General features: G+C 43.7%; 3 protein-coding genes across 3 annotated transcripts in view; all 3 read left to right on the top strand.

Annotated features, from left to right (window-relative positions):
• cpeb4b (cytoplasmic polyadenylation element binding protein 4b) overlaps window positions 1–27394 on the top strand; it is a 197025-nt gene that overhangs the window by 67343 nt on the left and 102288 nt on the right. The gene's annotated exons all lie outside the window — the stretch shown is intronic.
• Window positions 242–18358, top strand: LOC310996933 (sodium/hydrogen exchanger 6-like). Its single transcript, XM_083986471.1, has 16 exons — window positions 242–499; window positions 2740–2939; window positions 5324–5401; window positions 5502–5578; window positions 6750–6862; window positions 8490–8595; window positions 11427–11568; window positions 11931–12036; window positions 12326–12414; window positions 13132–13245; window positions 14744–14855; window positions 14966–15119; window positions 16144–16174; window positions 16648–16736; window positions 17203–17308; window positions 18097–18358. The coding sequence occupies exons 1-16, from the start codon at window positions 343–345 to the stop codon at window positions 18259–18261; spliced, it is 1839 nt and encodes a 612-aa protein (XP_083842597.1). The 5' UTR covers window positions 242–342; the 3' UTR covers window positions 18262–18358.
• Window positions 22267–27394, top strand: part of LOC310996642 (four and a half LIM domains protein 1-like) — a 13449-nt gene continuing 8321 nt past the window's right edge. The window contains exon 1 of the mRNA XM_083986074.1: window positions 22267–22351. The gene's annotated coding sequence lies outside the window, so the exon portion shown is untranslated. The remainder of the gene's footprint in view (window positions 22352–27394) is intronic.

The following is a 27394-nucleotide window of genomic DNA, read 5'->3' on the forward strand; positions in this document are numbered from 1 at the left end:
GAAATATAAATACATATATTTTTATTTTAAAAACAACATTTTTATTTTTTCAGGAGACTTTTATTTTATAACACATGACGCTGTGTTTGTGTTGTTGTTGTTGTTGTTGTTGTCTACTTTTACTTTGAAGGACCGGAATTTTACTCTGAAGGACCGGAAGTGTGAGTGTTTTGATGACGTCAGCGGAAGTGTGTGCAGCAGATCCCCTCAGCCTCAGCAGCGACGGGATCAACCACCAGGATGGGGCTCGAACCTGCAGCGCGGGGGCCGTTGCTGCCGCTGCTGTGTGTGTGCGTGTGTGTGTGCGCGCTGTGCGCCCGGTGTGTCCGGTGTGACGTCATCATGTCCACGGAGCGGCGCGCGGAGCAGAGCCACCGACAGGACAGCACCGACCTGCTCATCTTCATCCTGCTGCTCACCCTCACCATCCTCACCATCTGGCTCTTCAAGCACCGCCGCGTGCGCTTCCTGCACGAGACCGGCCTGGCCATGATCTACGGTAGGTCCCGGTGCGCGCGAGACCCGACCGGACCGGTGCACGAGACCAGACAGACACCTGACAGCTGTTAGCATCAGGCTGTTAGCATCAGGCTGTTAGCTGCTACAGCTGATCACACTGATGAACAGCAGGTGTGTTGTGACGTCAGCTGCGTTTAAAGGGACAGTTCAACATGTTGCATAGCAGCAGACCTAATGGCCAAACTTTAAACATGATGTCAAGTTCTCATAACAAAAACATCTCCAACAATGTCAACTTTGGATCAAAAGTGACATAACTTACCGAATGACACTTAACCACAGCTGTCAGAAGTATTCATTGATGGTTATGACAGTGTTATGTCAATCTGATCAATACCTATTCAAGTAAAGTAAAGTGTTACCAAAAAGTCTTAAAGCTCCAGTCTGTAACTTATTTGTCTTTTTCTGATCAAAAATCAAACATGTCTTTCATAAATCCGTATTTGACTGAAGGTGAATCTCAGCTGCTACAAATGAAAGCTTTCTGGTTCCTTAGAATGAGTTGTTACAAGTCGTTACAAATACATAAGTGGGCGACGCACCGAACTGAGGCGGCCATGTTGCATCGTGACCGTAGGTAACCACGGAAACGGCCTGTTAAAACTGTCACCACTGTGTAGTGTGAGGAAGGACGGAGGCACTGGTGTTGCATTCAGGTGCAGTCAGGCAGACGGCCGTCGGCAAACCAACCGGATGTCATTTTACTAAAACAATACCACATCACCATGACAACATGTTGTCACTTGTTTACATAGACGCTTGTTTATCCTGTTACATGCAGCGTCTGTTGTCTGTCTGACGTCTGCCCCATTTCACCTGAATGCAACATCAAGAATACGTTCAGATATGCAACCGCACCAAATTCCTACGTACTATACCTTTAAGAAGAATTCACTACAACACAACAACATTGATAATAGTCGTACCGTAATAATAACTATAACAACAACAACTGACAGGTCACCTTCACTGTCTTAAAGGGATAGTTCAACATTTAGTCAAAGTGTTCCATCACCATAATCCCTATAGTCATAGCAGTAGGTTCGTTACCTTTAATTGTCGGTGCAAGCTGTTTTTAGAACGGCGGAGCAGAGCCGTGAGCTGCTCAGAGCTACGCTACGGAGGCTCATTATGGGATTTCTTGGTGTCCCTCATCAAACTCATCAAATACACAATCCAACAACTCCACAACGCTCTGGTGGACAAGTTGTGAGCTGCACATTCACCACGCTATGAGATAATAACACAACGTTACCACACAGAGTTGTTTTAGAGGGAAATACATGCAAAATCACTGATGCACGTTGCCTCCAGGGACAGTTTCAGGGACGGGTTATGCATTTTAACGCTGCTGTGAGCAAAATGTTTAAGAGATATTTCACCTCCCTTTCTTCTATACCCTCAGGAATTGCTCCCAATAATGTTATTATGGGGTGTGTGAAAACCTCTCTGAGAGCATCAAAAACATCCTTCCAGAATAGGCTCAGTTTGGGACACAGCCAGAATATCTGGGTGTGACTGGCATTCTCAGTGGCGCAATTGAAATACGTATTTATGAAAGACAGATTCGATTTTTGATGATAAAAAGCCAAATTATTTACACACTGGGGCTTTAAAGGGATAGTATCATTTTTTTTAAAGTGTGGTTGTATGATCTACAAATAGCCCCTAAGTACTTTAATTGCAGTAGAAGACTCTCTGCACTCCTCCCGTTAGCAACGCCAGCCCATAATAGCCCTGCCCAGAGATTTACAACATACAGTGTTGTGAACAGACCCAAAGAAACGGCCTATTTTCACGGCCTAAAAGAGGTTTTACCTGAAAAAAAAATACACAGTTCCATTGTTCACTATAATATAATTTTTTCCAGCCCTTCAAAGTGCAGGAAAAACACAGTTTTTATTTGGACCTAACCAACTCACGTATCCCTCCGCCCAGGGTTAGCACATAAAACCTCTTTTAGGCCGTGAAAATAGGCCGTTTCTTTGGGTCTGTTCACAACACTGTATGTTGTAAATCTCTGGGCAGGGCTATTATGGGCTGGCGTTGCTAACGGGAGGAGTGCAGAGAGTCTTCTACTGCAGTTAAAGTACTTAGGGGCTATTTGGAGATCATACAACCACACTTTTAAAAAATGATACTGTCCCTTTAACGTTCATGAGACAGTCAGGTATTTAAATATGTTGGTGCAGCTGATGTTTACCCCCCCCCCCCCCCCAGGGCTGCTGGTGGGCCTGGTCCTGAGGTTCGGGGTCCATGTCCCTCAGAGTGTGACTGACCTGGTGCTGAGCTGCTCTCTGAGCCGCAGCCCCCCCACGCTGCTGGTCAACGTCAGCGGACGCTTCTACGAGTACTCGCTGAAGGGCGAGGTCAGCAGGGTCAAAGGTCACCAGGTGCAGGACGACGAGATGCTGAGGAAGGTACGCACACACGCACACACACACACACGCACGCACACACGCACGCACACAGCTGCACGCACACACACACAGCCGCACACACACACACACACAGCCAACAAGCAGTTCTAGCTAAAAGGACAAATAATTAATAACTAGAAAAAGATAGCATTTCCTGAAGGAAATGCACGTGAATGCTGAAAGCAGCTGAAGAAGGAAACAAAAAGACAGAGAAAGGGGGTAGAAAGAAAAAAAGAAAGAAAGAAAGAAAGGAGTAAAAAGACAGAGAGAGAAGGGTAGAAAGAAAGAAAGGGGTAAAAAGACAGAGAGAGAAGGGTAGAAAGTAAGAAAGAAAGAAAGAAAGAAAAAGACAGAGAGAGGGGGTAGAAGGAAAGATGGAAAGAAAGAAAGAAAGAAAGAAGGGAGTAAAAAGACAGAGAGAGAGGGGGAAAGAAAGAAAGAAAGAAAGAAAGAAAGAAAGAAAGAAAAGACAGAGAGGGGTGGAAAGAAAAAAAGAAAGAAAGAAAGAAAGAAAAAGACAGAGGGGGAAGAAAGAAAGAAAGAAAGACAAAGAAAGAAAGAAGGGAGTAAAAAGACAGAGAGAGGGGTAGAAAGAAAGAAAGAAAGAAAGAAAGACAAATAAAGAAAGAATGGAGTAAAAAGACAGAGAGAGGGGTAGAAAGAAAGAAAGAAAGAAAGAAAGAAAAAGACAGAGAGAGGGGTGGAAAGAAAGAAAGAAAGAAAGAAAGAAAGAAAGAAAGAAAGAAAGAAAGAAAGAAAAAGACAGAGGGGGAAGAAAGAAAGAAAGAAAGAAAGAAAGAAAGAAAGAAAGAAAGAAAGAAGGGAGTAAAAAGACAGAGAGAGGGATAGAAAGAAAGAAAGAAATTCCCCTGCATGAGTTACACCTCTTGTTTTTATATTTTACATCTGTTCATTATTCTTATAAGTTTTTATATGTAAATTTTAGCATTTTAGCTCAATAGCTTCCAGGTGATGTGATCATTGACTCAGAGTGTTGGATCATAGAAGCAGCTCCACTGGCTGCTGAGATAATACACCTCTCTACACTGACTATATATATACAGGGCCGGCCCTGTACATCTGGGGGCCCTAAGCAGGATAAAATTGGGGGCCCTGCCTCACAGTGTATATATGTACCATCAAATATTCATAAAACCAGCTACCGTATGCAACCTTGCATATTTTATTGTACTTTTATCAACATGATGGCGAGCAGATATTTTATTACTAATTAGAGTCACTGAAACACTTAAAGCTGTCTAATTTCACTTGTCATTTTTTCTTCTACTTTGTTTTTGTCTGAATGTTAATGTTAATATTGTGAATGGCAATAGACGGCTCCAAACCTGCAGTATTAAATCACTACTTTTGATGTAGCAGAAAGATAAAAGATTCTACAAAAGATTACAGTTTGAACAGATTTATTTTCTTTAAATTATCTGTACAGCTAAATTCTAGAACCCTTAAAACTTCAGTTGAGAAGAAGATAGAGGATGTTGGTTGGTCAGCAGCATCATCAGCAGTAACCATTGGAGCTGTGGAGAAGATTAGTAGAATTTTTTTAGCCACTTGTGTACACACAATTTAATTTTCCAACAGAGATAAACATATTGTGGCAACAAACAAGAAACTTACCAACTGTATGACTGGAACCAGCCACAGGGGAATGAGGATGTGGCAACATGACATATCTAATCAGCCATTAATAAATGGGTGATTGATCCTTTATCCCCTCACAGGAAAACAGCTGTTATCTTTTCACTGCAAACAGACCTTAAAATCAGCCAGGACATGTGAACTGCAGCAGGCTGGTACATAAGTGAGCTAACACAAGCACCGACATGTTTTTTCGGCTAAACGTTCATCTGGTAAACATAACATTAATTTGCCTTACCTTGTCCTTGTTTTTTTTCATCCTCGACCTTCTTCTTTTTCCTATTTTCCGCACCTGACGGATATATCCTTTAGGACATCGTCGCTGTCCACCTCCTCGCAAATCGCGATCTCAGTGAGTGAGGGGGCCAGAGGAGAGAGAGGGGGGGAAGGGGTGGTGCGCGCTCGTTACCGGAGAACGGCCACAGTCTGCGTTACGTTTACGTATGCGTGTCACGGTCATTGTTGCCAGTTGGGTCAAGGGTTACACGTTGTCAGAGAGGGTTAGACAAATGATTGAGCAAAGTTTGGGGGCCCCCTAGTGGCTGCGGGGCCCTAAGCAGCTGCTTAGTTCGCTTATAGGGAGGGCCGGCTCTGTATATATATATATATATATATATGTATATATATATATATATCTACACTCTCTACACTGACTATATATATATAGATATAGATATGCTACGTAGCCTAAATCTAGCTGAAAGCTGAATGAGCTGCTCTGCCTCCAGGTGACCTTTGACCCCGAGGTGTTCTTCAACATCCTGCTGCCTCCCATCATCTTCCACGCCGGCTACAGCCTCAAGCGGGTGAGGAGAGACTGATGATGACATCACAGTGACATCACAGTGACATCATCACGCCAGTCAATCATCAGTGTGTTTGTGTGTTTGTGTGTTTGTGTTTCAGAGGCACTTCTTCAGGAACATCGGCTCCATCCTGGCCTACGCCTTCATGGGAACGCTGCTCTCCTGCTTCGTCATTGGGTGGGTCCCGTGATGTCATCATGATGTCACCAAGGCTCAGACTGGCCTCCTTGTCTCCTTGTCTCCTCGTCTCCTTGTCTCCTTGTCTCCTTGGCTGTGTAGTAAATCTCCTCCTATCACAGATGTAGTTCACTAACTCTATAGTGTGTTCAACATGTTGTAGTGACGAGAAAACACCCACAATGCACCACAAAACTGAGTGAACAAGCGATGTACACTACTTTCTACTCCCGTATGTATCCCACAATGCAATGCGGTCGTGTTTTGCCAGAGAAGACGAGCAGCAAGCTAATTAGCAAGTTAGCTAGGATTTCTTTAGGTTATTTAGCAGTAAACTCTTCGCTCCGTTGGCCTGAGCAGCAGGAGTTGGGCAGCAGCATCCCAACAATAACAGGCAGCATTAAATCAATCTAATCAAGAAACTGTAGTAGAATATGTAGTAAATACCAGCTAACGAGCTAAGCTAATAGCCACAGCTAACGAGCTAAGCTAATAGCCACAGCTAACGAGCTAAGCTAATAGCCACAGCTAACCAGCTAAGCTAATAGCCACAGCTAACGAGCTAAGCTAATAGCCACAGCTAACCAGCTAAGCTAATAGCCACAGCTAACGAGCTAAGCTAATAGCCACAACAGTAGTCGACCAAACCAAACTTCTGATATTTCAACAGTTTATTGTAGAGAAACACAACCACACAGAATCACATCCTCAAATGTTTCCACAAGTGTCGGTTTTTATTATTTTATTTTATGTGTCTGGTTTGTTTACATGATTCTCGGTGCGTCTGCTTCCGTCACAGCAGTAGCTAACACGCTAACAGCTGGAGCATCTGCTATGTTAGCAGCAGTAGGCTAACACGCTAACAGCTGGAGCATCAACCACGTTCAGAGAGTCACCGTGTCGCGTCGGCATTCTCCTCCCGTCGTTCCCGTCGTTCCCTACATCGTCTACATGATGTAGTGGAGAGGGAGGGGATGAGTGGATGATTTTGAACACAGTCCTTATCTCCTTATCTCCTTGTCTCCTTATCTCCTGTCTCCTTATCTCCTTGTCTCCTGTCTCCTTATCTCCTTATCTCCTTGTCTCCTTGTCTCCTTGTCTCCTTATCTCCTTGTCTCCTTGTCTCCTTATCTCCTTATCTCCTTGTCTCCTTATCTCCTTGTCTCCTCAGGTTGATCATGTATGGCTTCGTGTCCTTCATGAAGGCCGTGGGTCAGCTGGGAGGAGACTTCTTCTTCACCGACTGCCTCTTCTTCGGAGCCATCGTCTCCGCCACCGACCCCGGTACAGTTTTAATTTATTTTTAATTTATTTCTTCAGTTCATCCAAATCATATATACACATACACACACACACACACACACACACACACACATACACACACACACACACACACACACACACACACACACACACACACACACACACACACACACACACACACACACACACACACACACACACACACACACACACACAAACAAAAACAAAGCATACCCTCTCATGCGTACATATACTGATTAATACAATAGTAAATGGTGTTACTAGTCATCGAATCAGTAATAACAACATAACACAAGTATCAAGTGAGTAATGGAAATGAAAAATAAAACTAGAAAAAGAAAGCATTTCCTGCAGAAAATGCGTGTGAATGCTGAAAGCAGCTGAACGCTGTTGCTGAATGAGCTGAAGAAATTGTTAAAACAATGCTGAGTTAGCTGAAGAAACTGCTGTTGAAAAGGCTAAAGCTAAAATATAAAACTTGAAAACTGAGAGATGAATGTCTTTCTATGGGCAAAAGAAAGGAAGAAAAGAGGGAAAAAGAGACCGAGAGAGGGGGATGATAGATAGAAAGAGGTAGATAGATAGAGATAGAGAAGTAACAATAGTAAATGGTGTTACTAGTCATCAAATCAGTAATAATAACATAACACAAGTATCAAGTGAGTAATGGAAATGAAATAAGTAAATAACTAAAATTATATATTATAATAATAATAAAATAAAAATAACAACCACAAACAGCTATAACACCAAAAAAAATGAAATAAATTATAAATCTCTCTGTCGGTTTAAAGCTTTAGCTGGTTTCTATTGAAAAGAGACTAAACAGAACTCATCCTCTCTCCTCCTCCAGCTGCTTCCTGCTGCAGACCTGACCAGCCAATCACAGAGCAGAGTGTTCCTCTCTGTTTCTAACACTAACTAGTGTTAAAGGGTTAAACAGGGAAACTAACAGAGTTGAGTTGATCAAACTGTAACTGTCTCAGTCAGAGAAGCTGCTGTAGTTTAGGAACTGAACGTCTGTGGACTCTTCTGTTCTACTCATAGACTGTAGAGAGAACGGCCGTAGCACCGTGATGTCTCCTATTGGTTTGTGTCTCTACTAACGCGGATTTGAACGGCGCCATCTTGGATTTTAGGTGGAGTCTCTACTTTCCATATTTGGAGAGGTGCGGCGGTTAGCCGGCTGAGAACCCGCCCACTGAACTCAGAGCAACCAATTAACGGCCGGTAAACTGTCTGTGAACCTGTCACTCAACGTCATTTATGCACGAATGTGAAGCCTCAACACTAAACCGGTCTGTGACGGACTGGTCAGGTCTGCAGCAGAAGCAGCTGGAGGAGAGAGAGAGGATGAGTTGTTGTTTCAGTCTCTTTTCAATAGAAACCAGGCAAAACTAGCAGGAGTTTGGTGCCTGGTATTATGGGATGGGACCCTGTTTGTACTGTTGATGTAGTTTGGTTCTGTTCTGAACATTATCTGTGGCTATGAGCAGCTTCTTGATGGAGGTTGTCTGTCTCTTGTTGTGTTGTTGTGTTGTGTTACTGTGTTGTGTTGCTGTGTGTGTCTGTTGTTGTGTTACTGTGTTGTGTTGCTGTGTGTGTCTGTTGTTGTGTAACGGTGTAGTGACGGTGCTGGCCATCTTCAACGAGCTGCGTGTGGACGTGGATCTGTACGCGCTGCTGTTTGGAGAGAGCGTCCTCAACGACGCCGTGGCCATCGTCCTGTCCTCGTAAGATACACACACTCCACACTACACACAAATACACACTACACACAAATACACACGTGTGTTTGAGCAGCAGCTGATGAACTCTCCAGTTTTGTCCCTCATCACTTACGGTAGTGTTGCTTTACAAAGGGCAGTCATCATGGAGTATATAGTGACTATATAGTGCCCACATAGTTTGAAACAACGTGTCACAACTAAGCATAAAGTCTGCTAGCTTAATGCTAACGTATAATGTAAAACACCATAGACGGGCTAACAGAAATTAGCCTCGTTATCCAGAGTCTGTGGTCAGTTTATAACGCTTCTTAGGAAATTTGCTCCGACGTTTGTTGTGGGAGTCTGTGGAAGCCGCGACCGGACAACTCTGGCAGCTGGACACATTTATTGAGGCTGCTGCACTACTGCATTTATTTGGTAGCTACACCGGTCACTACTTCATTTATTTGGTAGCTACACCGGTCACTACTGCATTTATTTGGTAGCTACACCGGTCGCTACTTGCATTTATTTGGTAGCTACACCGGTCACTACTGCATTTATTTGGTAGCTACACCGGTCACTACTTCATTTATTTGGTAGCTACACCGGTCACTACTGCATTTATTTGGTAGCTACACCGGTCACTACTGCATTTATTTGGTAGCTACACCGGTCACTACTGCATTTATTTGGTAGCTACAGCGGTCACTACTGCATTTATTTGGTAACTACACCGGTCACTACTTCATTTATTTGGTAGCTACACCGGTCACTACTGCATTTATTTGGTAGCTACACCGGTCACTACTGCATTTATTTGGTAGCTACACCGGTCACTACTTCATTTATTTGGTAGCTACACCGGTCACTACTGCATTTATTTGATAGCTACACCGGTCGCTCTGGGCCGCTGTGGTAACGGATGTTCACTACATTTGGCGGTGAATTGTGGGATAGATTCAGTCACTAGATAGAGAGGAGGGGGGTTAGGACACAGCTAGTCACGTTTTTTGCTCCCCCCAACACTGGGCGACCATCAGGACAACGATTTAGGCGATTTCTTAACGATTTTTAAAAAAGACCAGAATTCTCCTATGACCTCACTAACACCAGCCCTGTCATCTCACTGCCCCCCCCCCCCCCCTCTCAGCGTCCTCCTCCGCCTGGACAAACAGGGGAGACGGGGACGGACTGGTCGCCACGGCAACGCCCTGAGCCCCCGGTGGGAGTGGTGGGGGGGAAACCAGACCCTGAGCCCCCGGTGTGTTGGGCTGTTGTGTAGCTGTAGAGTTAGAGTCCGTCCACACAGACGATGCAGCAGAGACTCATCGCTACAGGCCGTTGATGTAACGGATGTGCACTCACTCCACCCATAAAAGACGTGCTAACCAACCTGCCAAGTGGTTGTCAACCTCTTGGCGAAGAGGTTAGCATCGTCGCCTCCGGTGCGGGAGGTTGTGGGATCGAACCCCACCTAGGGCAGGCCGTGAGAAACACAACGCAGAGGGCCAGATATGACATCGGCTACATTGACACGACGAATAGTTTATGGGATGTACCTTTAGTTTAGACGGCGACGGCGTTTCTGGGGCTGAAAAACACAAAAAAGTGAAACCAGCCTCCAGAGTGGAGATCTTAACAACGCTCCACCGTGGCGTTCCCATCAACGCTCCACCGTGGCGTTCCCGTCTAAACGGTAAAAACACAAAACTCGGGTTAGGGTTAGCGCTCGCTACTCTTCCAGTGGCGACGCTCTGTCCAATCAGTGGAAGGCAGTCGGCTGACGTCACAACGCTCTGTCCAATCAGTGGAAGGCAGTCGGCTGACGTCACATTTTAGTATCGCTTCAGCTGCTTGGAACCAGGAGGAGGAGGAACTAAAATAGTTCCTGGTACCAGGTCCTAGGGCTGGTGGGAAAGCTTTCTGTTGGTTCTGTGTGGACGAGGCCTGAGAAGCTGATCATCTGAGTCAGTGTAGATCTGTTCTTAGTGTAGGGATGATCACTGCCCCCCCCCCGCCCCTCTAACCCCCCCACAGCCCCTTTAGATCTGCTGCTTCTCCTCCGAGTCCCACAGAACCAGCAGCAGAACCAGCTCTGTGTGCTGCTTCTCTGTCGGACTCGGACCACTGCAAAAACTCAAACTCTTACCAAGAATATTTGTCTTATTTCTAGTCAAAACTAATCTCATTCTACTTAAAATAAGACTCATCACATAAAAAGCAGCTTGTTTTTAGACACTTTTTACTTCTTTCAAGCAGATTTTCACTTGAAATAAGTAGAAAAATCTGATAGTGGAGCAAGTTTTTCTTCCTTATTACAAACACAAAAAACTTACTTTCACTGGCAGATTTTTCTACTTATTTCAAGTGAAAATTAGTTTGAAACAAGTGAAAATGATCTAAAAACAAGTTCATTTCTAGGTGATGAGTCTTATTTTAAGTGGAAAGAGATTAGTTTTGACTAGAAATGAGACATTTTGACAAGAAATAAGACAAATATTATTGGTCAGATTTAGAGTTTTTGCAGTGAGCTGGTTCTGCTTCTGCCTCTGCTCGCTCTCGGCTCTGTCGACCAATCAGAGCGGAGGGATCCTCGGCTCTCCGGCTGTCGACCAATCAGAGCTGAGGGATCCTCGGCTCCTGTAGCGACTGCCAAACCCAACTCCAGTCTGAACCAGGACCAGGACTGGGTTTGGGTTTCTGCAGCTTCCATTTGATGCTTGAATCTTTTCTTTTTCTGTGTTTTTCTCTGAGCATGTGACCTGTGTTCTCAGTCACAGGCCGACTTCCTGTAGTCATGACGACCGTGTGTGTGTGTCTGTGTGTCTCTCTCTCTGTGTGTGTGTGTGTAGCTCCATCGTGGCCTACCAGCCGGCCGGTGACAACAGCCACAGCTTCGAGGCCTCGGCGCTGCTCAAGTCCTTCGGCCTCTTCCTCGCCGTCTTCAGCGGCTCCTTCGCTCTGGGCGTCGCCACGGGCGTCATGACCGCCCTCATATCCTCACTATGACATCACCGTGACATCATCTCACTGCATGACATCATCTCACTGCATGACATCATCTCACTGCATGACATCATCTCACCTGCATGACATCATCGTTAATGTAAACACAGCAGCTGGTGTGTTAATCTGTGATCTACCTGGTGACCGACCTGCAGCTTTAAAGGCTGTTTCATTGGTTAGGGTTAGAGGGTTGAGAGCTGCAGGTGAACATGTGAACAGGTGAACATGTGAACAGATGGATAGTTAAACATGTGAACAGAGGAACAGTTAGACAGGTGAACATGTGAACATGTGAACATGTGAACATGTGAACCACTTGCTGTTTTCTCCTTGACGGTCGTTTTGATCACGTGACCAAGTTCACGAAGCTGCGTGACTTCCCGCTGTTGGAGACGGCGCTGTTCTTCCTCATGTCCTGGAGCACCTTCCTATTGGCCGAGGCCTGTGGCTTCACAGGTAACCACGGCAACGCCATCCACACCATCCACACCGGAGCTTCTGGTTCACCACAAACAATCACTGTTTCCATCGAGACAAGTGTCACTCAGCTTTGGTTTCACATGAATTTCCTTTGGTCGTGTGTGTGTGTGTGTGTGTGTGTGTGTGTGTGTGTGTGTGTGTGTGTGTGTGTGTGTGTGTGTGTGTGTGTGTGTGTGTGTGTGTGTGTGTGTGTGTGTGTGTGTGTGTGTGTGTGTGTGTGTGTGTGTGTGTGTGTGTGTGTGTGTGTGTGTGTGTGTGTGTGTAGGTGTGGTGGCGGTGCTGTTCTGTGGCATCACTCAGGCTCACTACACCTACAACAACCTGTCACCTGAGTCCCAGGACAGAACCAAACAGGTGAGGACACACTGCAAAAACACAAAACCTTTCCAAGAATATTTGTCTCATTTCTTGTCCAAATGTCTCATTTCTAGTCAAAACTAATCTCTTTACACTTAAAATAAGACTCATCACCTAAAAATGAACTTGTTTTTAGATCATTTTCACTTGTTTCAAACTAATTTTCACTTGAAATAAGTAGAAAAATCTGCCAGTGAAAACAAGTTTTTTGTGCTTGTAATAAGAAAGAAAGACTTGCTCCACTATCAGATTTTTCTACTTATTTCAAGTGAAAATCTGCTTGAAAGAAGTAAAAAGTGTCTAAAAACAAGCTACTTTTTATGTGATGAGTCTTATTTTAGGTAAAATGAGATTAGTTTTGACTAGAAACGACATTTTGACTAGAGATCAGAGGACCAGTGACGAGCAGCTTCGTGTCTGTGGTCAGTTCACTTCCTGTGAAGTTTGATGAGGACAAAGTGTCTTTACACACACACAACCACACCTACGCACTGCCTCTATTACCACGGTGATGAGGTCACAAGTGTTGAAATGTAATTATTATTTTATTATTGTGAAACTGGTGGTAGAAGCAGGTTTCTGTTCTCAGGAAACACCGTTAACATGAGACACAGACCACAGACACCTGCTGCACCTCTGTCCTCTGTCCTCTGTCAGTCTCTAGTCTTCAGTCTTCAGTCTGTCCTCTGTGTGTCTCTGTCCTCTGTCCCTCAGCTGTTCGAGCTGCTGAACTTCCTGGCGGAGAACTTCATCTTCTCCTACATGGGTCTGACTCTCTTCTCCTTCCAGTCTCACGTCTTCAACCCTCTGTTCATCCTGGGAGCCTTCGTATCCTTCTGACTCGCCCTGTGTTTGACTGACGCAGAGTGTTGATACGTAAAGGAAGCCGGCTCAGAAACTCCGTTCAAACTATCAAACTAGGCCGTGTTGATCAAATATGAATCCAGATTCTGTTACTGCTCTGTTACACATTTCCCTCCTCAAATGTTTTCAGAAACAGACTTTAGTGTGTTGTTTAAAGCAGATATCAGCTTCACGGCCGTTTCGGCTAATGCTGCGTTCAAGGCAGGCTTTTGAAACCGTAAGTTACAGCTTCAAGTCACAACTACGACTTGGTAGCGTTCCAGGTAACCCGTAGCTCGTGTTTTTACCATCCTGTTGTCTGTGAAAGTTCCCTATAACGGCCACTCGTAACTTCCGACCCGTGAACTCGTACCAGATCGAACTGGTATGACTTCACAGGAAGGAAAAACACAAAGTACGAGTTTCTTTGAACGCACCATGAGTTAGCAGCCCCCGCCCTTGTCAGGCATCAATTGGTCCTCGTGCTACGTCACCACATTCACGCGCATCCCTTGGCTGCACACACAGCCCTTCATGCCGTTCTCTCTCCTCATTGGATAACACTTGTATCCCACAAGGAAAATTTTCTCCTCGGGTTACAGCAGAGCAGAGTGACGGAGAGACTCGTGTTTAGGCTGAAATACTTCATGTAAGTGATTGCTGACGGAAAATATGACTAATTAGGACTTATATTAACAAAAACATTCCACTGATATCTGCTTTAACTGTAAAATGAGATCGTTTGTGACCCGGCCGCCATGTTGGAAACGGCAGAGTGAAACTCAAGCTCTGCACCACGTCACACAGAACCGCCCACTCGGCGGTGGCTCGGCGATTAGCTGCGTCGTCGCCGGAGTTGGTGTCTGCACCATTAGCAGCTTTGGGAACCATTGGGAACCATTTTGGGATGTTAGCACTCAGGTATGCGAACACATACAGCATCCGTAGGTTTTCCCTTCTGCTTCAGATCTCAAGGTCTGCTGGTCTGAGCAGAGACTCTCTGGTCCACATCCGGTCCAGAGAGACTGTGTTCTCTGCTTCCTTGAGGCTGCTGTAGTTTGACTGAGACGTAGTAGTTTGGTGTTGTTCATCTCTTCAGTCACCCGCATGGCGTCCAGTCGGCTCTTCATTCCTGTCGGCTTTGTTGAAGGATTTCTGAGGAATGGTTTCTAGAGCGGCCGCTGTGAGAGGCTCATCATCAGACTCCGTGTTTTTAAGTTTTCCGGTGACCAAAGTTGGGATAAGTTTGCAGCGACAGAGAAAAGCAAGTTCACTTCAAACAAACTGGAGCAAGAGAAGCCGGAGTCGTCAGGCGGCCGTCTCACTGTCGTTTAGCTTCTGAGCCGCGACGGAGAGAAAACAGACTGACGTCCTGTTCCTCCTGAACTGGATCGATGTTTAACTGCAGTGTGTCCTTGACCTTTGACCTTTGGTGTGGTCGGCTGCTGTTGTTGTGTCCTTGACCTTTGACCTTTGACCCCAGCTGGCCGTGTTTATTGGCCGAGCCGCCAACATCTACCCTCTGTCCTTCCTGCTCAACCTCGGCCGCAACCACAAGATCGGCTCCAACGTCCAGCACGTCATGATGTTCGCAGGTGGGAAACACAAAGTACTGCACAAAGTACTGCACAAAGTACTACACACTGTACTACACACTGTACTCCATAAAGTCCTACGAGCTGTACTCCTCCCCCTCCCCCTCCAGGCCTGCGGGGGGCCATGACCTTTGCCCTCTCCATCAGAGACACGGCCACCTACGCCCGTCAGATGATGTTCTCCACCACGCTGCTCATCGTCTTCTTCACCGTGTGGCTGTGTGGAGGAGGAACCACGCCCATGCTGTCCTTCATGAGGATACCGTAAGATACCTGTCTGTCTTCACTGTCCTCAATGTCCTCACTGTCCACTGTCTTCACTGTCCTTCATGAGGATACCGTAAGATACCTGTCTGTCTTCACCTGTCTGTCCTCACCTGTCTGTCTTCACCTGTCTGTCCACACTGTCCTTCATGAGGATACCGTGAGACTGAAAAACAGACAGAATGTCCGCACACTGCTATAATCAAGCTCCCAAAAATGTATTAGGACAACGTTTCGACCCCTTGGGTCTTCATCAGGTCATCTGATGTGTAGGGGGTTGGGCCATAGACTGTAAAAAGAATGGCCGTAGCACCGTGACGTCACCATTGGTTTGGGGGAGTCTGTTTTGTGCCGCTACTACGGGGGTTTGAGTCTGCGCCATGTTGGATTCTACTGCCATATTTGGAGAGGTGCGGCGGTTAGCCGGCCGAGAACCCGCCCACTGGCCTCGAAGCAGCGGTCTCCGGACCTGTCCACTGTCCACATCTCTGCCCTAGGAAGACAAAGTGCAGTATCTGTAAAAATGCCAAACTGAGAAAAACAGCTTTTAGTGTTTTTCATTGTCAGGTTTAAGCATCAAATGATGAATAACTACCAAGTCTAGAATGGATTAGATAAAGGTGGTCTGAATTAAATGTGTTTTGTAGTTTGTCTTTCTGTCCAACTTTGACCGTTTTATGGCAGATACTGATACACTTTGCCTTGGTTTTACTGCAAATGGAATCATAGAGTAAATTATGGGATGTAGGGAGTACAGTTACTCTTTGCAGATACTGCACGTTGCCTTGGTTTCACAGTGCTTTTTTGGATGGACAGCAAAATAAAAAGCCCAATAACTCTGGAAATGTAGCAGAACCAATATCAAATTCTACCAGATTGAAGAGAAGATGCCTTTACACTTTGATTGGTCAAAAAAAGAAAGAAAAAAAAGGAAAAAATGCAGATACTGCACTTTGCCTTTGTAGGGCAGAGCTGTCCACACCTCTTCTGTGTTCTAATGAAGGTTCTGTTCCTCTGTCCTCAGAGTGGGCGTGGACTCGGACCAGGACGCCTCTGTAAGTCTCCACACACTCCACACCAGCTTTGTTTTTATTTTAGTTTTTATGTTATTGTTTGCACTGACAGACACACAATCAAACAGATCTTACAGCCTGATGGGTTTATAAACCACCTCCCTTTTTAAACCTGTGATTAACTTTTCTTAAGACTTTACTCCCCCCTCCCCTCCCAATACCCCCCCTCCTCAATCGTACAAGCACACAAGTGCATATCTTCATCTCATACACAGATACTATATAAATACAACATTTAACAGTAGTATTAGTAATAGTGAAATGAAGATCAAATACATAGAAAACCCAATGATGCAACAGTGAGTAGATCTGTATGTTTGATCTTGGTTTTAAATGTTTTTAAGGAGAAACAGGATTGTAAACAATGTTGTATTCATGGCGCCCCCTGGTGTCAGAATGAAGCAACAGCCACTGAAGCTGAATGTGTGTCTGTGTGTGTGTTGTGTTGTGTTTAGGGCTCTGCTGCGGTGGACGGCGCTCAGCGGAGAAACACCAAACATGAGAGCGCCTGGCCCTTCAGGATCTGGTACAACTTTGACCACAAGTATCCTTTGACCTTTCACCTTTCACCTCTGACCTCTGACCCGTGGATCCATCGGTCTGACACCAGGGGGCGCCTTCACTACGCTGTGATCTAATCAGAATCAGAATCAGAACCAGAACAGTTTTATTGCCCAGAGCAGCAAAGGTCAGTTTACAGCAGGAGGAACTGGTCTTGGTGTCAGGTGCAAACATGAAGGTACAAAAAATAGAATAGAATAAGAATTTAGAGAATTAAGAATTTAAATAACATAAAAATAAAAATAGAATGAATTGAAATATTATAGTGCAAAAGATACGCATAGGTATACTATATACAAAAAGGAAATATGCATTTACTATAAATACAATAATAAAGATATAAATAGAACTAAATAAGTTATTGTGCTGACCATGTTGTTGTATAGAAGATGAGTGTGGAAGCAGTTTAAACCAGTCTGAACCAGTCTGGACCTTGACCGTGTCCTCAGCTACCTGAAGCCTCTGCTGACCCACAGCGGTCCTCCTCTCACCGCCACGCTGCCGTCGTGCTGCGGCGCCGTGGCCCGATGTCTGACCAGCCCACAGGCCTACGAGGTCTGACGCCGCACGCTGCTGCACGCCGCTGCACGCTGCTGCACGCTGCTGCACGGCGCACGCTGCACGGCTACTAACACACACACTGATAAAACTCTAAGTCTTCTTTCTAGTCAAAACTAATCTCATTATACCTAAAATCACATAAAAAGCAGCTTGTTTTTAGACACTTTTTACTTCTTTCAAACAGATTTTCACTTGAAATAAGTAGAAAAATCTGATAGTGGAACAAGTTTTTCTTTCTTATTACAAACACAAAAAAACTTGCTTTCACTGGCAGATTTTTCTTCTTATCTCAGGTAAAAATTAGTTCGAAACAAGTGAAAATGATCTAAAAACAAGTTAATTTTTAGGTGATGAGTCTTATTTTAAGTGAAAAGAGTTTAGTTTTGACTAGAAATGAGACATTTTGACAAGAAATAAGACAAATATTCTTGGAAAGATTTAGACTTTTTTGTCTATCGTTCTATCTGTCTGTCTGTCTGTCTGTCTGTCTGTCTATCTATCTATCTATCTATCTATCTATCTATCTATCTATCTATCTATCTATCTATCGTTCTATCTATCGTTCTATCTATCTATCGTTCTATCGTTCTATCTGTCTTATTTCAAGTGAAAATGATCTAAAAACAAGTTAATTTTTAGGTGATGAGTCTTATTTTAAGTGGAAAAAGTTTAGTTTTGACAAGAAATGAGACAAATATTATTGGACAGATGTAGAGTTTTTGCAGTGCAACATTTCCACCTGGCTGCTCTTCATCTTCCTCATCTTCCTCTCCTCCCTCCAGAACGAGGGTCGTCTCCATGACGACGACTCTGACTTCACCCTGGACGACGCCGGCGGCTCCATGTTTGGTGACGTCACCGTCAGCACCGTGAGGCGCTCGGCGGCCGACGAGCCGGAGAGCAGAGGGACTCGGCTGGTTCTGCCCATGGACGAACCGACGCCGTGACGACGTCACCGTGACGACGCCGTGACGACGCCATGACAACGCAGTGACGACGCTCCTCCCCCCGCAGACACAGACTGTAGAAGGACCTGTCAGAGCGGTTCTGTTCTGGTTCTTCTCTACGCTCCAGAAACCTCTCGTCTGTCCAGGAACTTTTTTATTTATTTATTTAACACAAACCATTTATTTATTTATGTTGTGATTCTAGTTCAGTCGTTTTATGAAAACAGGTTGAACAAACTACAACAGAATCAAACTCAACTGGTTTTGTCTCCTCAACATGTCCTGAATGAGGGAAAAAAAGCCTCACGTGAATAGGGTAAAACATTTTTAACCTTTAGATATCTCCATGGAAATTACTGAGTTGATTACTTACATTAAGACAAACAAAAAATGTATCACAAGTTTTTTGAAATTCTTTGTTAACTCATTGAGTGCCGCGCTCCTTTCCAAAGTTTTAGTCAAGTGTACCGGCAATTTAGACCATTTTTGACTTTTTATGTAGAGCCATAGTGTATTCTATATTATTGCCACCAACACATACTGTGGCTCAATTGAAAGGTTTAACTTAATGCTTCAAGTGGCCACAAACCGTTTGTTTCTACGTGCCTCCGTTCCTGAGAAAAGTCAAGCTAAACATGGCTGGGTTTCACCAAAATCCCTCCTTTTTTTCTAGAAAAGGAGATAGAGCGTCTTTTATGAAAGGTGCTCTGTTTGTGTCTGTCGCTCTTCTGACACTCGCATTTCTGGATCAAAGGGCTCGTATAAGATAAATATATACAACAGTTGTTGTTCTATTCACAAAACCACCAGCGGGGGCGGGGGGGGCGCCACTAAACAACAATAACACAGACGCACCGTGCCGTGTCACAGCTTCTCCCCGCGGAGCGTGAGGGTCAGTCGGCCACCGCGGCTCGGGAAGACCGGTCCCGCCGGTGGTCGCGGTCCTTCTGTGGTACGGGTCGGTGATGCCGGTCTGCTTTGGCCCAGAGACCATCAGATTTTACCGCGGGAGGACTTTGGGGAGGACACGGTGTTGCTCGAGGTGAAGACCGGGCGGGACAGTGGGCTGAGAGCTTCCTGGTTCAGCTCCGAGCAGCTCGAGCAGCTGGAGCAGCAGCGCGGGTGAGAGCAGAGCAGCAGCGGAGCAGCTGCTGCATCTGCATGCAGAACTCGTTTGCAGAAGCCGAGTTATGATAAAAACTTCCAGATCATGAGCTGTCATGAGACTTTGATCGTCATCTATTTCAGTTCTCCTCGTCGTAGAGTCCCCAAATTTACATATAATGTGTATTAAAGTGTCTATTTTCATAATTTAAAAAAAAAGCAAAAAACGTAAAATTACGTTTTTGGCACTCAACGCATGGGAACGAAAAACGAGAAATTACGTGGTTGGCACTCAATGAGTTAACATGAGCAGGTTTGCATAAATTTGCATAAATTCCACCGTTTTGACGACACATGTATATATAAAGGTGAAAATGAGTTGACTCTAGAGGTTCATAAAGGGACCTGTGTTTACTTTCACTTTCGTCAGCTTACCAACTGTAGCTTTAATGAGCTAGGTTGCTAGGCTACCATGAAAAACAACTGTAGCTTTAATGAGCTAGGTTGCTAGGCTACCATGAAAAACAACTGTAGCTTTAATGAGCTAGGTTGCTAGGCTACCATGAAAAACAACTGTAGCTTTAATGAGCTAGGTTGCTATGCTACCATGTAAAACCAGTGCTTCCTGCAGCGACGGATTCTTGAAAAATTGCAGCCATCTTGAAATGTGAAGTGATTTCTTGTCGGTTGACCGATGGAGTCAACTCATTTTCATGCTGGTACCACCACAGCACCTTTATATACATGTGCCGTCAAAACGGTGGAATTTATGCAAATGTATGCAAATTTTCTCATGTTAACAAAGAATTTCAAAAAACTTGTAATACATTTTTTGTTTGTCTTAATGTAAGTAATCAACTCAGTAATTTTCATGGAGATATCTAAAGGTTAAAATTTTACCCTATTCACATGAGAAACATAATGAATAGGCGTATTATGGGCTATATTTGGGTGTTTTTCTAAACTTTCCCCTAATGGGATTCTTCTGGGCTTTACTTCCTTCATTCAGGACATGTTGAGGAAACAAAACCAGTTGAGTTTGTTCAACGTTGAGCCCTTTACTGGATTAAAATGACTGGACTATTAATATTTATGTTGTAATTAATTCTATTTATTTATTTATTGATTAATTGATTTATTGATTGTCTGTTGTGATGTCGTTGTTTCTATTGATGCACATTGTTCAGTTGAGGTCGTCATGACGACGTAGACCGTAGCGCACGCTTCGACTTTATATCTACAGAGCTTCCCTGTGTGTGTGTGTGTGTGTGTGTGTGTGTGTGTGTGTGTGTTACCAGGGCTAACGTGTTTTTATCTGATCTGATCTCTGACGTAACCATAGAAACTAAGTGAAGTGTCTCCATGACGACGAGGGCTCAACTGTTGTGAATTCAAGTGCCTGCTCATGAACTGAACTCACTCCTGTAGATTTGTACAGATTTGATTTGCTGATGTGTTTTTGATATGACTGAAGTAAAAACCTGTTCCTGCATCTCAACGGACCACAACTCTGGTGTCTATATGTAGCCTAACCCTAACACTAACCCTAGCCTACTGGGTCTACAACTCTGGTGTCTATATGTAGCCTAACACTAACCCTAGCCTACTGGGTCTACAACTCTCTGTCTGGATGTAGCCTAGCCCTAACCCTAGCCTACTGTGTCTAAAATACATGTAAGAACTGGATTTTAATTTGAAGGGAAAGAAGGGGGTAAACAGGAAGTGGTCCCTGTGTGTTTGATCCAGCTGAAGGATGAATCCTGGTCCCAGTTGAACTCACTGAGCTGTGATGGTGTCAGTATGAAGTCTGGTGTCGTTACCATCGACCACACAGCGACACCAGTGAACTCTGAACCAGTTAAATCTTCTTTCTTTTTAATTAGTTGAGTCAAATGTATTTGAACCATGAAGAAGGTGTTGCTATGGAAACAGTTGTAATTAATGTTCCAACAGCAGCTTCATTAAAGTCCTTAAGATGTTTGTAGGAACTGTTGATGAGAGTCTGTCTATCTATCTATCTATCTATCTATCTATCTATCTATCTATCTATCTATCTACCTATCTATCTATCTATCTATCTATCTATCTATCTATCTATCCATCCATCCATCCATCCATCCATCCATCCATCCATCCATCCATCCATCTATCTATCGTTCTATCTATCATTCTATCTATCGTTCTATCTATCTATCTATCTATCTATCTATCTATCTATCTATCTATCTATCTATCTATCTATCGTTCTATCTATCTGTCTATCTGTATCGTTCTATCTATCTATCTATCTATCGTTCTATCCATCTATCTATCTATCGTTCTATCGTTCTATCTATCTATCTATCTATCTATCTATCTATCTATCTATCTATCTATCTATCGTTCTATCCATCTATCTATCCATCTATCTATCTATCTATCTATCTATCTATCTATCTATCTATCTATCTATCTATCTATCTATCTATCTATCTATCTATCGTTCTATCTATCTATCTATCTATCTATCTATCTATCTATCTATCTATCTATCTATCTATCTATCTATCGTTCTATCTATCGTTCTATCTATCTATCTATCTATCTATCTATCTATCTATCTATCTATCTATCTATCTATCTATCTATCTATCTATCTATCTATCTATCTATCGTTCTATCGTTCTATCCATCCATCCATCCATCCATCCATCCATCCATCCATCAACTTCACACTAAAAGCTGGCGAGTCGAACGTCACGTTGACTTTTATTTTGAAGGAACAAGGACCTCTTCTTGTCTTTTAGAGCGTCACATCATCATGTTAGTTTTATTTTGAAGGCGCGCTGCTGTACTTCCGGTGTGAACGTGCTCCTGTGTGCGTCTTTACGCAGAGTGACGCTGTTCCTCCTCCAGACTGGTGTCTCTCCCATAGACTGGTCTCTCCGCGTCTCTACAGCCGCTCCTCATCCCGCCTCATCCCGCCTCAGCCCGCCGCAGACTGCAGGTAAGAGTCTGGTATCTGAACCGAACTGATCCGAACCGAGCTAAACTGATCCGAACCGAACCGAACCAATCCGAACTGTTCTTCTCCGTGTTCCGCTGAGTCCAGAGCAACTAGCCTATTGATACCAGCAGACCTGAGATCAGCCCCAACTGTCAGCACTTTTACATCCAGGTTAAACGCATTTCTCTTTTCACTGCTTATAGCTGAGAACTTAAAACTTTATCTACTTTCTTTTCTTTTACTTTTATTTGCTCTTGCTTTAAACTCTGTTTTAGTGTTTTATTTGTTTTTATTCAGTCTTATGCTTCTTTAGTCTTAGTGTAAATCACAGTGAGTTGCCTTGGTGCTATATGAAGATGTCTTGTCTATTGATCCGGGACCAGCGGGTCACAGCTGATCACTGTAGTGACGGTGTCGCGCTGCATCATGGGAGTTTGTTCCTCTCTGATCAGGCTGATGATCGATAGATGGTTATTGATTGTTACCGATACTAGTTATCGATTGGAAACTGGTTTTCATTCACTTTATAAAGCAGCTCTGTGACGTCACACTACAAGTTCTACAGTTGTCTGGGGCGTTGGCTGTGTGTGTGTGTGTGTGTGTGTGTGTGTGTGTGTGTGTGTGTGTGTGTGTGTGTGTGTGTGTGTGTGTGTGCTGCTGCTGCTCTACTCCTGAAATCTGTTTCCAGTTAGACTCTCTCTCTCTCTCTACTGTTTTTCAGCTGCTGAGCTCAATTAAAATTCCTCTGCTGCTATTTTTCATCCCTGTGTGTGTGTGTGTGTGTGTGTGTGTGTGTGTGTGTGTGTGTGTGTGTGTGTGTGTGTGTGTGTGTTACATGTGGCCTCATGTTGATCTTCCAGTCTGTTATTTCAGCTCCACATGTGTTGGACCAGTTTCCTTCAGAGGGAGGAGGAACTTTGACTCTGGCTGTGACTCGTAGTAGGAAACTGATTATTGATTATTGATTAGGCCTATTGGCTGGATGTTAAAGGGTTAAAGGGACGATACGTGAAATGACTGAAGCTGAAGAGACGAGGCGGGAAGAGGAAGGAGAGACGGAGCTTCATGAGTCAGTTCAACTTTGACTGTCAGCCAGATGTGATGAAACAAGTTACTCATTTAGTTACTATTAGGTAACTATAGTTACTGTTGGTAACTATAGTTACCATTACAAAGTAGTAAAAAAGTAAAACAGAAAGAAGGAAAAACAACAAACACAAAGAAAGTGTGTTAATATGAATATAATTTATATTTATTAATATAAAGACTGAAGCCTATCACTGATTATAATAACAGACCTGTGTGTGTGTGTGTGTGTGTGTGTGTGTGTGTGTGTCTGAATGTTAAAGGAATTACATGAGCTCAGTCTCATAAAATCCATAAATACATGTGAGGCTCATAAACTTCATGTCGTGAGTCTGAGTTCAGTTTTATTTTATTATTTATTCTAACGACATCGACTGTCACAGTTTAACATCATGAAGCTGCACATTCACCACACTATGAGATAATAACACAACGTTACCACACAGAGTTGTTTTAGAGGGAAATACATGTAAAACCTCTGATGCACGTTGCCTTCAGGGACAGTTTTTCATCAACAGTCTCTGTATTTCCCTCTAAAACAACTCTGTGTGGTAACGTTGTGTTATTATCTCATAGCGTGGTGAATGTGCAGCTCACAACTTGTCCACCAGAGCGTTGTGGAGTTGTTGGATTGTGTATTTGATGAGTTTGATGAGGAGGGAAACCAAGAAATCCCATAATGAGCCTCCGTAGCGTAGCTCTGAGCAGCTCACGGCTCTGCTCCGCCGTTCTAAAAACAGCTTGCACCGACAATTAAAGGTAACTAACCTACTGCTACATGTATGACTATAGGGATTATGGCAATGGGAACAATTTGACTAAATGTTGAACTATCCCTTTAACTGTATTGTCTCCAGTACTTTAGACAAGTTACTGGCTAATGAATAGGTTGAATTGTCCAATGATGTTGCAGCGTCGTCTTGAAGCACAGACACCACCAGTACAGATGTAACTCCATGAGTCAGACTGAAGTGAAGCTCATGGAAACAAACATGTCTGCAGAGAGAGAGAGCGGTTTATTCATGACGGGTTCTAACTGAGCTTCTTCTGACAGTTAGAGAGGTTTGATGCTCCCTCCACAGCTCTACCAGGAGTAACAAAACCAGCACTTTCTAAACTGCAGCTTATCGAACACTGCAGCAGAGTTTTAAAGGTGTACAGAAAAGAAAACTGAATTTGAGCCCACTCTGGGTCATAAAATTAATGTGATAACTCATCTATCAGACGATGTAGGTCAAACTTTGTGCTAAATTCTATTTTTGAGTAAATCCGGGATGAAAGTGTGTATTTTTTTTTTTTTTTCGCATTGGATAAAGCAGGCGCACGGATTATACGTCAGCCTGTACACGATTCATCAGCCACTGATATTGGATCCGTCATCCGTCATTCAAACGTCTGAGACACGCACACACACACGGAGCTTGGTCTCGCCCCAAGCTTTGAATATCCCGCCCGCTCGATAACGACCAATCAAATTAGTTTTCCTCACTCGGGTAAACTCGTGTTGCAGCTCGTGACAACTCGGCGCGACAAACAAGACAAACGGCCATTTCTGTACTACACCTTTAACAAGAACTAAGAGATGTGAACACATCAGTCAGATGTCAGCATCTCTTCTCCAGCTCCCAGTGAAGCAAAGAACTGATTTGAACATTGTACTTATTGTGTTAAAGCTGTGAGCGGTGCAGCTCCTCTCTACATCTCTGACATGCTGACTGACTTCACACCAGACACATCCACACTGATGATTGAGTCTTACATTCACTTTTTTTCATTTCTCCTTTATTTATTCAGGGAAGGTCAATTGAGAGCGAGCTCTCTTTTTCAATGACGCCCTGATTACAAAAACACAATTATACAGTATACAAGGTCATGATTCACAATTACATACCGGTTGTAAAACATTCGATAATAAGTTTTTAGAACTATCTAAGGGAATAAGATGATCCAGTTTCAGACAGTTTTGTAGGTTATTCCACTTTTGGGAGGCAGAGAACTGAAAGGCAGTCTTCCCCATTTCTGTCCTGATTTTACAACTAAACATCGTTTAGTAAAGGAAACATTTTATTAATGATCAGTTTCACCAACCAGATGAAGTTTAGTTCTGTCTGAGCCAGAATCAGTTCAACCAGTTAATGAACTTATTGTCCGAGCTGTGAAACTACCACCATCCTGGGGTTGGACTGTTCAATCTATAATCAATAATCAATAATCAATAATCAGTATGTTGAGCTCAGACTTTGTGGCGTCTGCAGAGAGTTTCTGCTCCAGCCTGAGAGAAAGTTACACACTGAGATTTACAGTGTGTGTGTGTGTGTGTGTGTCCGTGTGTGTGTGTGTGTGTGTGTGTGTGTGTGTGTGTGTGTCCGTGTGTGTGTGTGTGTGTGTGTGTGTGTGTGTGTGTGTGTGTGTGTGTGTGTGTCGGTGCCAGCTTCACCCTGATGGAGGAACTTCCTGTTGCTCATTCTTCCACTACATTCTTTACTGATAAGCTCATGCCAACACACACACACACACACACACACACACACACACACACACACACACACACACACACACACACACACACACACACACACACACACACAGAGACTCACACACACAGACACACACAGACACACACACTCTAGAATAACACACACTGAGTTTGTCTGGTCTGGTCGGCCCTGTGTGACCCGGTAGCAGCTGGTCTGCAGAGCTGCTCGGCCGGCCAACCTCCGTCCTCATCCCGGGGGAGAAAACCATCGCTAATTAACTTACCTGCAGGTTTTTAGAGGTTTACCACCGGCTGGTTAAAGTATTTCTAGGAGATAAATGTTGGTCTCAGTGATGAAATCTAACAGCTGTATCAGTAGCATTAGTTAGTCTGAATGTAAAGTGAAGCTTCCTGTGTGTATTGGACAGAAGAGCAGCGCTGCCCCGGCTGGTTAAAGTATTTCTAGGAGATAAATGTTGGTCTCAGTGATGAAATCTAACAGCTGTATCAGTAGCATTAGTTAGTCTGAATGTAAAGTGAAGCTTCCTGTGTGTATTGGACAGAAGAGCAGCGCTGCCTCGGGGCTCTGGAGCCTACGGACACAAACCACCACATTTACATCAATAAATACATGTTTTACAATCAACACATCAGTCTGAACACATCTAAGTTTTATTTTATTTAAGCAATATCACACGAGAGGGAGTGCTGTTGTAGGGGAGACCGGGGTTGGTTGTCACACTTTTTACTCATGTACGAATTGCTCATCTTCAAAAAAACTTTGAACATTAATTCTTACATTAAATGAAAGCTTAAGGTCTTGGCTTGAAACTGGTACCCTTTTTGTCTTTAGAACATATTGCAACAAGAAGTAATTCACCATGAAAGACACTCTGACACAATGTGACAACCAACCCCATCACGGGGTTGGTTGTCACAGGGTATGGGGTTGGTTGTCCCTATGGAGGTTCAATAGGGTTTCAGTGATATATTAGGATTTTAAAAGAAGATGTGTAACTTTCTTGTTTTTTAAGCTAGACACACCAAATAACTTTTGAAATGAATACCACCTATATAATAATCACCAGTGCCCCGAGAACGATCAAATTATCAAATCATTATGAATAAGTTACCTTATTTGGCAACAACAAACAGCGGACCAAGAACAGGTAGCCTACATGTCCAATATTATAATAAGACTGAGGCAGGTGATCAGTTCTCTGAATTATCTAATGAGAAGTAAAATGGAAGAATTTGCAGTGCTATAAAATTATTTCATTGTGAAAGCCATTGTCACATATGTGACAACCAACCCCCAGAGCAGTGTGACAACCAACCCCAACTGACCATTTAACAAACATGTTAAGCTAACTACCACATAGCTTTAGCTTGCTGGCTAAAAGATGACTACAACAAAAACTACCACTTTTGTTTTGTTCAGTGTTGTGCTAGTTACTGAAAAATAGTAACTAGTTACAGTT

This window comes from Trachurus trachurus (assembly GCF_905171665.1).
Source record: "Trachurus trachurus genome assembly, chromosome: 14".
Taxonomy (NCBI): Eukaryota; Metazoa; Chordata; class Actinopteri; order Carangiformes; family Carangidae; genus Trachurus; species Trachurus trachurus.